Genomic DNA, 12,301 nt, shown 5'->3' on the forward strand with positions numbered 1-12,301 from the left:
TGCCAATTGAAACAATGTTAAGCTTCGTCAGGAAGTCACTGAACATACACTGTAGGAAGAGAGGTTTTGATTCCTGGTTGTGGTATGCTCATTTAGCAAGTTCCTGTCTGTAACACCCATGGTTTCTATAGCATCTGGCTCCTGTCAATTGTGCAGTTTCACCAAACCCTGGCTCCATGCGTGCACAATGACCAGCAGGACCTAGCAGCTTCCCCTGGCACCACTCGTGTAACAGCTTCTCTAGTAGGACACATCCCCAGGAACAGCTTTTCCCAGTATCCTAGAGGGCAGACTTCCCAGATTTCTAGCACGTTACCCTGGCATGACATCACAGCAACTTTTCTACCATTCAGTGAGCCAAGGCCATGCCTTCACCAACAATGTCAGGATCTCAGCCCTGGGGATGGAGAACTTTTCCTGACTCTATCTCAGCCCTAGAAGTATGAGCTGCTCCCTAAATCTGCTGGTACTTTATTTTTTTAAGAGTTTTCTTTACTTCTTAAATCCCTACCTATTCCACTTCCCTGTAAAAACAGGTGTTTTTTTTTTAGATTAAACCAAAAAATGAGATTACATTTTTATATTTATTTATTTATTTATTTTTGAGACAGAGTCTTGTTGTCACCCAGGCTGGAGTGCAGTGGTGCGATCTTGGCTCACAGCGACCTCTGCCTCCTAGGCTCAAGCTATTCTCCTGTCTCAGCCTCCTGAGTAGCTGGGACTACAGGCGCACGCCACCACACCCGGCTAATTTTTGTATTTCTAGTAGAGATGGGATTTCACCATATTGGTCAGGCTAGTCTTGAACTCCTGACCTCAGGTGATCCTTGAACAACACAGATTAAAGCTGCACAGATCCACAGATACGTGGACTTTCTCCGGTCTCTGCCACCAGAGACAGAAAAACCAACCCCTCCTCTTCCTCCTCAGCCCACTCAACTTGAAGATAATGAAGATCTTTATGATGGTCCACTTCTACTTAATGAATGGTAAATATATTTTCTCTTCCTTATGATTTTCTTAATAACATTTTCTCCATCTTACTTTATTGTAAGAATACAGTACACAATACATAAAATATACAAAATATACGTTAATGGACCCTTTATTTTATCGGCAAGGCTTCCTGGTCAATAGTAGGGTATTAGTAGTTAAGTTTCTCAGGAGTCAAAAATTATACTCAAATTTTTGACTACGGGGGAGGGACAATATCCTTAATCCTTCATTTGTTTAAGGGTCAACTGTATATCAAAAAGGCTTTCTCACACAACCAGGATAAAGACTTACCTCACTGCTGGGAGCCTCATGCTCAGGAACTACATCTCGATGCTGGTTTTGAGAAACTGACACTCCACTGAGAGAAACAGAAGTGTTTTTTGGTGTATGGAAGGCATTGATGAGATGACTCAGAGGAACTGTAACCTAGAAAAAGATAAAAGTTAAAAATTAAGTAGTTTTTTTTTTTAAATAAACAGAACAATCTCCTTTTTCTTGTCAGGATTTGTTAAGAGTTAAAGGTACATTATATATCAACTCTGTATACTAAAAACTGTAAGTACTCAGATTTACTGCTGGTGAGACGAAAACTGGTATGTTCTTTCAGGATATTATTCTGAATATGTAAATCAAAAGTATCAAAAATACATACATTTCTTGTTTGTAGCAATCCACCTTCTAGGAATTTATTATAAGGAAATAATCTGACAAGTACTTGCACATGCATAGAGAACAACTCTCATCGAAACATTTAAAAAATAGTAGAAAGCTGGAAACATCCAGCATTAGGGGAGCGGCAAAACAAATGATACCACTGGTCGAGTGCAGTGGCTCACGCCTGTAACCCCAGCACTTTGGGAGACCGAGGTGGGTGGATCACTTGAGGTCAGGAGTTCAAGACCAGCCTGACCAACACAGTGAAACCCCATCTCTACCAAAAAATACAACAATTAGATGGGTGTGATGGTGTGCGCCTGTAGTCTCAGCTACTTGGGAGGCTGTGGTAGAAGAATTGCTTGATCTCAGGAGGCGGAAGTTGCAGTGAGCTGTGATCATGCCACTGCACTCTAGCCAGGGCAACAGGGTGAGACCTGTCTCTCAAAAAAAAAAAAAAAAAAAAAAAAGAAACTACCACAGAATGAAATACATCTAACATTAAAAAAAAAAATAGTAAGTAGGCCAGGAATGGTGGCTCATGCCTGTAATCCCAGCACTTTGGGAGGCCAAGGCAGGTAGATAGCTGAGGTCAGGAGTTCGAGACCAGCCTGGCCAACGTGGTGAAATCCCATCTCCACTAAAAATACAAAAAAATTGGCCAGGAATGGTGTTGGGCGCCTGTAATCCCAGATACTTGGGAGGCAGAGGCAGGAGAATCACTTGAACCTGGGAGGCGGAGGTTGCAGTGAGCCAAGATCATGCCATTGCATTCCAGCCTGGGTGACAAGAGCAAAACTCCATCTCAAAATAAATAAATAAATAAATAAAAATGAAAACAAAAAAAACACTTGAGCCCAGGAGGTTGAGGCTGCAGTGAGCTATCATGCCACCACACTCCAGCCTGAATGACATGGCAAGACCCTGTCTCAAGAAAAAAAAAAATTTACTTAATAAATATTTGTTGAGTAAATGAATACATTAAATGGGTTCTTATTATATACCAGGTTTAGTACTACAGGCTTTACTTCTATCATCCCATTTAATCCTCAAACAGCTATAATAATGAGTAACAATTATACTTCTTGTTACAGTTCTGTCAGAGACTTTTGAACCAGAGTGACTCCATCTGGAGTAGGGGCAAAATGAGGATAAATGAGGCTGAGACCTACTGGGTTGCATTCCCAGGAGGTTAGGCATTCTAAGTTACAGGATGAGATAGGGTGTGGGCACAAGATACAGGTCATAAAGACCGTGATGATAAAACAGGTTGTAGTAAGGAAGCCAGCCAAATCCCACCAAAACCAAGATGGAGAGGAGAGTGACCTCTGCTAGTCCTCACTGCTCATTACGTGCTAATTATAATGCATTAGCATGCTAAAAGACACTCCCACCAGACCATGACAGTTTAAAAATGCCATGGCAACATCCAGAAGTTACCCTATGTGGTCTAAAAAGGGGAGGAACCTTAGGGGTCCCCCTTTCCCTGAAAACTTATGAATAATCACACATTGTTTAGCATAAAATCAAGAAATAACTAACTGTAGGTATCCTTCGTGGACAAGCCCAAGCAGCTCCTCTGCCTATGGAGTACCCCATTCTTTACTCCTTTACTTTCTTAATAAACTTGCTTTCACTTTATAGACTCTCTCGCCTTTTTTTTTTTTTTTTTTTTGAGATGGAATCTCGCTTTGTCGCCCAGGCTGGAGTGCAGTGGTGCAATCTCGGCTCACTGCAACCACCGCCTCCTGGGTTCGAGTGATTCTCCTGCCTCAGCCTCCCGAGTAGCTGGGACTACAGGCCCAGGCCACCACATCCAGCTATTTTTTTGTATTTTTAGTAGAGATGGAGTTTCACCATGTTAGCCAGGATCTTGATCTCCTGACCTCGTGATCCGCTCGCCTCTGCCTCCCAAAGTGCTGGGATTACATGCGTGAGTCCCCGCGCCTGGCGACTCTCTCGAATTCTTGAGCGAGATCCAACAACCCTCTCTTGGGGTCTGGATCAGGGCCCACTTCCAGTAAAAATTCCAGTGTTTATCTCCTTCAAAACTCAAGTTTGAGTTGAGAAGAATGGCAAACTTAGTTGCCACTGTAATCCTGTTAAGAGGTGGGACCTTTAAGAGGCGTTTAGTTCAGGAGGGCTCTGCCCTCATCAATGGACTAACGCCATTATTGTGGGTACAGACCATTTAATAGATGAAGACAACAAAGATTTAGAATCTGACTCAAAATTCCAGACTTCTCATCCCATGGATATTGATACATAAATAAATTCGTGACATACTAAGGAATAAAGCTGACCGTAAAACTACCTTAAGTATGCATACCCGTGGGGGCGCGGTGGCTCACGCCTGTAATCCCAGCACTCTGGGTGGCCGAGGCGGACGGATCACAAGGTCAGGAGATGGAGACCATCCTGGCTAACACGGTGAAACCCCATCTCTACTAAAAATACAAAAAATTAGCCGGGCGTGGTGGCGGGCGCCTGTGGTCCCAGCTACTTGGGAGGCTGAGGCAGGAGAATGGCGTGAACCTGGGAGGCGGAGCTTGCAGTGAGCGGAGATCGCGCCACTGCACTCCAGCCTGGGCGACAGAGCGAGACTCCATCTTAAAAAAAAAAAAAATAATTAAAATAAAAAAAAGTATGCATACCTGTGTTTGTTTATAGAAAAAAATGTGTGAAAGAATTTAGTCTAAGATACGTATCCCTGAGTAATGAGATTATGGGTGATCTTATTTATACTTTCAGCATTTTTAGCAAAAAAACATGGATTTGTTTTAAGGCTAGTCAAGTGAAGCAATGTATCATTTTTAGAGTCAGAAAGAAACAGTAAGTTCCTTACAGCCTGGGGGCAGTAAAAAGAAAAAAAAATAAACAGTAACTTCTTTTGAAACTTTAAAAATAATCAAATCATTTCAAGATACATATTTTCTACCTCTTTGAAAAGATTTATTTGAATTAGTTATATCTCTTTTATTTGAATTAGTTATATCTCTTTTCTTTCACAAAAGGATTTAGGATTGAGCTCTTCTCAATGAAAAAGTTCATTTTCTGTGTCTTCCTTTTTACCATTTAATTTCAAGTGTATTCAACCAATTAAGCAACAAGGAATTCCAAATGTGTTACCATCCTTCAAAGCAAGAAATGCCTGAGAGTCCTCACTATATTTGAGCCCTGTTAAGACTGCCTAGGGTACATAAAAATCCCTTTATCATCTCTACCAACATCACATACTACTAACTGTCCATTCAGTTGATGGTAAATTCTCCTAAAATCAGGCCTCTTGATGTGAACTAAGGCAAAGAGTTGAGTTTCAAAAACTTCAATACCATATTCAATAGGCCATGTCAGACTTCTTTTTCAAACAATTACTAGGACTTCTCCAGACACTGTCATCTTGGTAAATAGCACCTTCAATGCATTCATCTGATCAAACCCAGAAACACCTCTCCCCATCATCTCTCTGATCTCTCATGCAATTCCACTTTCTTCAAAATATATCTCATTCTCTTCTTTTCCATAACCACTGCAACAGCTTTAATTGGGGGGTGGGTGGGTATTTTTAGCTGATAACATCTTCCACTCTTGCCCTCTCCTATTCTCCATATAGCAAAAGCCAGTCATCTCTTAAAAATGAAAATCTAATCATGTTTTAAAACTTTCAATAGTTCCCAATACACTTAAAATGAAATCAGCCATAATATATCCTTTACTCCCTGTATGATCTGCCTCAAGTCTTTTCTCCAACCTCTTCTGTCACTACCCCCTTTAACTACTATGTTCTAGCCACACTAGCCTTATTTTTGTTCCTTCAACCTGCTAAACCCTTTCCTAACTCAGGACCTCCAGGTATTTTTCTGTATGCCTGTGATACCTGTTCACTCTTCACCTTGCTAAGTCCTACTCATATTTACTTCATATCAATATTAAGAGAAGATTCCACATTTGCTTTGCTCACCTGGTACACAACTGATGCCCAATAACAAGCAGCTGCTTCAGTTTGTTAGCCAGTACTAGCACAAAAAATTAAAAATTCTTAAAATGAGGGGGAGTAAAAGTTACACAAAGGAACACAATCATATGCTTAAATCAAGAACCTAAGAGTGTCGATTTTCTTAAAAATTATGTTTTAAAAAAACTCAATGTTTTAAAAACTATTTATTTGCAAAACTGTAGGCACTCTCAAAAAATCTATTAAAATGTTACCATCAAAAAAAGAGACTGGAATGAAGCAAGAATAAAACATTGTCACAAGTGATTGCCCAAGAGCGTAATGAAAACCCTTGAAATCATTTTTCTCTTCACTACCTTTTGTTTTACAAAACGATGAGGATGAGGCTGAATCAAAATTTTAACTGCAAACAGTTTACGACTCGGAAATACACATTTTAGTTACTTCTGGTCAAAAAGAGAAAAAAACTTGCATGGCTGGCCATCCGAAATATTATACCATGTTTGGGTTAAATTTAAATTCCATTTAAAGGGAAATAAAGAGCAGGGGATAGGGGCTGTGAACACTAAAGCCACTGGAAAGTCGGAAAAAAGGGAACATTACCTGCTCCCTTTAATGTATGGTACAGACATTTTCCCACTCCAGAACGCCGGACACTGAACAATGCCGGACGGATTCTCTAGCAGAAATTCCACGCAATCAGTTCGATAAGCCAGGGTCTCTCTCTATCACGGAGCTCACATCCCGCCTCTGCCCTCAACAGCTTCATCGTCAGCACTGAAGTCTCGGGCCCACTCTCAGCGTCGTCCCCTGATCCACTCCTCAATCCTGGGATTCGCATTGAGTACATCACTTCATTTCTAGAGTCCCTTCTGAGAAATCGCTTCCACGAGCGCAATTTGCAAACAGCCACGGGCAGGGCGGGAGGAAAAAAAATAGGCTGAATGCCTGGCTTACCTGGGGTTGCACCGTGCTCGACAAGGAAAACATCTCCGGCGGGCCCTCAGCGACCTCACCCGCCTGCCGAAACTGTGCCCCTCTGTCCACGGCCCGGCGGGGAGGCGCTGAGCCCTTCTTTTTTCCTTTTTCTCCGACCCGTTGCCCCTCACTCCTCCCAGAAACGGAAAATGGCCTCCCCTTCCTACAGCTACTGCAACGACAGACAATCCGCCCCGGAAGGCGAGGCGCTAACTCAACAGTACTTCCGGGGCAAGTGAGCGCCCACAAGGCCAAGTGCCTGCGCGTTCTTTCCCGCGGAAGTAGTTGACATTTACAAGGAGCAGCGCCCCCAAACGTCTTTAGCTGTTTTTTAAGGGGAGAACAGCCTTTACCCTCTTTGGACTTTTTCTTCGTTTTTTTTTTTTTTGGAGACGGAGTTTCGTTCTTTCGCCCAGGCTGGCGTACAGTGGCGCGATCTCGGCTCACTGCAACCTCTGCTCCCCGGGTTCAAGCGATTCTCCTGCCTCAGCCTCCCGAGTAGCTGGGATTACAGGTGCCCGCCACCACGCCCGGCTGATTTCCTCTTAAGACTTTCTACAGCTTCCTTATGAAATCTTCTGACTGGACCTTGAGCAATAAGGTCTTTTGCTACAATTTAGTGCTCTTTTCCTCACACTAAATCGAAAACTCTCCCTGTTGGTCCTGATCTGTTTCAGTCAGGCAAATTACATCCTGGGAAAACGTCAGATGACAGGGGAGGCCACTCGCTTCCTGCTCATCCAGTTTCGACACTTTCTGTGCTTTCATTAGCTTCCAGACCTCAGCCCTGGCCCTCGCTTTACTGTACAGTCAGAACTGGTTTCTACGCCTCGCTAGGGTGGGAGGTCGTGTATGGGAGGAGGACCGCTTCCCACCAGCCTCGTTGGGAAGCCAGGAGAAATCTCTTCAAATCCTGCGATTCAGAGTCAAGTCCCAGTCGTCCTTTTTCTGGTCGGCCCAGAACTGTTTGTGCCTCCTCCCTCATGAGGAATGATGTCAGCGGGGCCGCGGTCGCCGCCCACGAAGAGTGTAAGGCTGCGAAGTCGGGGCTTTCCCGACGCCCCCTCCGTCCGCGTCTGCGTAGGGGAGGTGACGAGGGCGGGGCGCGGCGGCGGGGTGACGTCACGGCCGCGCGCGGCGTGGGCGGAGCCTCACTTTGAACCCAGTTGGCGGGAGTGGCTGCTCGCGGAGGGGTAGTGGCTGCTCGCGGAGGGGCAGTGTCCGCGGGGCCGCTGTAGGCTGTCCAGCGATGGATCCCACCGCGGGAAGCAAGAAGGAGCCTGGAGGAGGCGCGGCGACTGAGGAGGGCGTGAATAGGATCGCAGGGCCAAAACCGCCCTCCATTGAGGAATTCAGCATAGTGAAGCCCATTAGCCGGGGCGCCTTCGGGAAAGTGTATCTGGGGCAGAAAGGCGGCAAATTGTATGCAGTAAAGGTAGGAAGTCAAGGAGTAGCAAGGAAGGGGTTAGGCCCTTCGGCTCTCCTTCCTGCCCACCGGCTTGGGCAGGCCCCGGGGTTGCTGGAGCGAGGAGTCTGGGTGGCCTGGCTTGCTGAAGCCTCCAGAGCCCTGCGAGCTGACTTCTTTTTGGGGCGACATCAGCGGTCGGGTCGGGTGTCTCGCCTCTGTTCCGCCCTTCCCTCCATATCTCAGATGCCCAGTGAGAACAGCCAAGTTTGACTCTCTTCTCCCTGCCCAGTGTTAGCAAATGAGGAAACGGAGGCCAAAGGCAAAGGGACTTGACCGAGGTGATTACATCGGCCTTAGTACAACAGGCACTTAAAGCCAAGGCCGTGATTCGTAGTCTCACCCTGGCTTGAGTTAGGTTTCTTTTTTATTTTTTTTTTTGAGGCGGAGTCTTGCTCTGTTTCCCAGGCTGGAGTGCAGTGGCGCAATCTCGACTCACTGCAAGCTCCGCCCCCCGGGTTCACGCCATTCCCCTGCCTCGGCCTCCCGACTAGCTGGGACTACAAGCGCCCGTCACCACGCCCGGCTGATTTTTTGTATTTTTAGTAGAGACGGGGTTTCTTTAGTAGAGACGGGGTTTCACCGTGTTAGCCAGGATGGTCTCGATTCCCTGACCTCGTATTCCGCCCGCCTCGGCCTCCCAAAGTGCTCGGATTACTGGCGTGAGCCACCGCGCCCGGCGAGTTAGGTTTCTAAATCCAAAAGGTTTTTAGTAATTAGTGGTTTTGTTTACCTTGTTTGTTTGCTTTGACGTGCAGAATCGCCGAAATTTTTCTACCACAGAAGAGTGATTAATCTGTAGGCACTGATAACTTTTTAAGTTTTATTCTTAACCAGAAGAAAGATTACTATTTTCTGAGAAGTCTTTAATAATTTTTTTTCAAGACAGTCTTTCTCTGTCGCCCAGGCTGGAGTGCTGTGGTGCAGTCTCGGCTCCCTGCAACCTCTGCCTCCTGGGTTCAAGCGATTCTCCTGTCTCAGCCTCCCGAGTAGCTGGGATTACAGGCGCGCGCCACCATGCCTGGCTGATTTGTGTATTTTTTTTTTTAGCCGAGATTGAGTTTCGCCAGGTTGTTTTGGTTATGTTGGCCAGGCTGGTCTGGAGCTCCTGACCTCAGGTGATCCGCCCACATCGGCCTCCCAGAGTGCTGGGATTACAGGTGTGAGCCACCGCGCCCGGCCCTGCTATGAATTTTTTTTTTTTTTTTTTTTGAGATAGAGTTTCACAGTGACGTGATCTCAGCTCACTGCAACCTCCACTTCCCGGGTTCAAGCGAGTCTCCTGCCTCAGCCTCCCGAGTAGTTGGGATTCCCTCCACCACACCGGGCTAATTTTTTGTATTTTTAGTAGAGACGGGGTTTCACCATTTTGGGCAGGCTGGTCTCAAACTCCTGACCTCAGGTGATCTGCCCGCCTCAGCCTCCCAAAGTGCTGGGATTACAGGGGTGAGCCACCGTGCCTGGCCTTATGCTGGTTCCTTTTTAAGTGCTTTTCTTCTACCCTTTTGTGCTCTTCTCCACCTGTCTTATTCATGTATTAAGATTCATCTTAGCTCCCCTTCACACCTTCCCTGATCTTTCAGAATTGGAAGATCTCATTGAATTGGTTACTTTATATGTTCCTGAGATTTTTACTTTTCCTTCTACAGTACTTAGTCATGATCAGTTGAAATGAAAACACCAATCCATGTGTTCAGTCAGTATTTGCTTAGCACCCACCCTCTTTGTGTCTAGGAACTGGACAACAATGGGGAACAAAACACACATGCCCTCATAGCCAGTGGAATGATAGGAAAAATCATGTTACCAGCTTGCTTTGTCAGTTTCCCTCAGTTTTCTTAAAGAAAGGAGTTAAGGCAGGAATTTATCATGTACTAATGATTTTATTAAGTACTCGAGTAAATCTTTGAAAGAAATATGCCTTTTTTTCTTATAGCAGTCCTGAGAATTGATCCCAGTGTTACTGACTATTCAGTTTAGTGCTCCAACTTTATTTTTATTTATTTATTTATGTATTTTTAGTTTTTCTTAGTGCTCCAACTTTAATAGTTCTGTTTCTGTACAGATTACCTTGAAACTTGAAAAGAGTAATTAGTTTTCTGTAAGACAGCATTTGGGACTGTTAAATTTCAGTAGTTCTAATCATTCCAACTTAAGATTTTTTTTTTCTAGGCAAACTTCCGACATTCTTCCACTTTCTGATTCTATCCCCATCTATCAAAAAATCAGAAGTTAAAAAAAAAAATTAAGTAGTTACTCCACGCCCAGGTGCTAGTTATCTGTGGGCTTATGAGGAATGTAACTATCTTTTGACTTTGTTATCAGAACAGTGGAACAGAATTTTTTTTCTATTAATATGCAGGGCAGTCTGGGAATATTTAATTTTTTTTCTTCTTGAAAGAGATTATGATACTTCTGCCATTTAATACCAAGATAAGCAATTCTATCTTGAAGATTTTTTTAAACTGTCTTAACTATTTTTTGTACGTGCTTTCCTGATAGCAGTGTAAGGTCCACATGACATCTATATGTGTTCTGTCTGTTAGCGTTTTCATGATGGCAACTTTGAAACCTGAGATCACTCTGTAATTTAAAAACAAGGCAGGGAGCTGTGGCTTCCACGTGTAATCCCAGCACTTTGACAGGGGTATTGCTTGAGGCTCATTTTGGGCCAGCCTGGGCAACGTAGTGAGACCTTGTCTCTACAACAAAATTAAAAAGTAGCCAGATGTAGTCATGTGTGCCAGTAGTCCCAGCTACTTGGGAGGCTGAGGTGGGAGGATAACTTGAGCCTAGGAAATCAAGGCTGCAATCAGCTTTGATCATGCCACTGCACTCAGCCTGGGCAAGAGAATGAGACTCTGTCTCAAAATAAAATAACATGATATCACTTTTATTTTATCTATTACAGGTTGTTAAAAAAGCAGACATGATCAACAAAAATATGACTCATCAGGTCCAAGCTGAGAGAGATGCACTGGCACTAAGCAAAAGCCCATTCATTGTCCATTTGTATTATTCACTGCAGTCTGCAAACAATGTCTACTTGGTGAGTAAATAATTTTTATGTTGTTTCTTTATCCATTAAGCAGTCATTGAACCTAGTGATTTAAGAGAACCATGTTTTGGTTCAGAGTACTTGCATTTGAATTCTGGCTGCACTCACTACCTTGGCAAATTTACCTGTTATATTAGTTAGAGTTCTCCAAAGAAAAAGAACCAATAAGATATATGCATACGGTGCGTGTGTATGTGTATGTATATGTACATAGAGAGACAGGCCAAGGGGCCATGGCTCACACCTGTAATTCAAGCACTTCGAGAGGCTGAGACAGAAAGATCACTTGAGGCCAAGAGTTCAAGACCAACTTGGGGAACATAAGGAGACTCCATCTCTACAAAAAAATTAAAGTAAAAATTAGCTGGGCATGGTGGTATGCAGCTAGCTAATAGAGATACCATTGCACATAATTGCACCCCAGCCTGAGATAGAGTCTCCCTCTGTTGCCCAGGCTAGACTGCAGTGGTGCAATCTTGGCCACTCTGCACCTCCTGGGTTCAAGCAATTCTCGTGCCTCAACCTCCCAAGTAGCTGAGATTACAGGCCCAGCTAATTTTTTGTATAAATTAGCTGCCACCAGGCCCAGCTAATTTTTTGTATTTTTAGTAGGGACGGGGTTTTGCTATGTTGGCCAGTCTAGTCTCGAACTCCTGGCCTCAAGTGATCTGCCCATCTTGGCCTCCCAAAGTGCTGAGATTATAGGCGTGAGTCACTGTGCCCAGCCTAAACAGTTTAATTTTTAATTAAAAACTGTTATGGCAACATGAATAAACCTAGTATGAATGTATTACGAGTAATAGCAAGAAAAGGTCGTTTCGTTACAGAGCCATGCCAAATACTGTAACTGTAATGCCCAAATACTAGATTTTTAAAGTAATCATATTGTTTTTATTTCACAATATTAAATTCTTTTTTGAAAGGTAATGGAATATCTTATTGGGGGAGATGTCAAGTCTCTCCTACATATATATGGTTATTTTGATGAAGAGATGGCTGTGAAATATATTTCTGAAGTAGCACTGGCTCTAGACTACCTTCACAGACATGGAATCATCCACAGGTAAAGACTGACTTCTCCAAATTATTACTTAAAAATTCAAGTAATCAAATTACATATTTGAGTCTCAGATATTCACAGTAACCACTTGCACTTATTTCCAGGTTATCTAAAGTTTACTAGTAACTTGTATTC

At 43.8% G+C, this 12,301-nt stretch overlaps 2 protein-coding genes across 16 annotated transcripts in view; one reads left to right on the plus strand and one right to left on the minus strand.

Moving 5' to 3' along the window:
* YME1L1 (YME1 like 1 ATPase) overlaps window positions 1–6,763 on the minus strand; it is a 43,896-nt gene extending 37,133 nt beyond the window's left edge. Inside the window, exons 1-2 of one of the 2 annotated variants that reach the window (XM_003821420.7) lie at window positions 6,563–6,763; window positions 1,288–1,422 (exon numbers count right to left, since the gene is read on the minus strand). In XM_003821420.7, the coding sequence (XP_003821468.1) occupies window positions 1,288–1,422; window positions 6,563–6,595 (168 nt within the window). In that variant the 5' untranslated portion in view covers window positions 6,596–6,763. The remainder of the gene's footprint in view (window positions 1–1,287; window positions 1,423–6,562) is intronic. The other variant, XM_034930163.3, reaches the window with a different exon arrangement.
* The window catches only part of MASTL (microtubule associated serine/threonine kinase like), a 32,785-nt gene continuing 26,790 nt past the window's right edge, over window positions 6,307–12,301 (plus strand). For 8 of the 14 annotated variants that reach the window (XM_034930158.3, XM_008974888.6, XM_008974889.6 and 5 more), the window contains exons 1-3: window positions 7,807–8,018; window positions 10,960–11,097; window positions 12,030–12,169. In XM_034930158.3, the coding sequence (XP_034786049.1) occupies window positions 7,833–8,018; window positions 10,960–11,097; window positions 12,030–12,169 (464 nt within the window). In that variant the 5' untranslated portion in view covers window positions 7,807–7,832. Of the gene's footprint in view, window positions 8,019–10,959; window positions 11,098–12,029; window positions 12,170–12,301 lie in introns of all 14 variants that reach the window. The other 6 variants (XM_055092520.2, XM_055092525.2, XM_055092521.2 and 3 more) reach the window with 6 other exon arrangements.

The sequence above is a fragment of the Pan paniscus genome, chromosome 8, assembly GCF_029289425.2.
Source record: "Pan paniscus chromosome 8, NHGRI_mPanPan1-v2.0_pri, whole genome shotgun sequence".
NCBI lineage: Eukaryota > Metazoa > Chordata > Mammalia > Primates > Hominidae > Pan > Pan paniscus.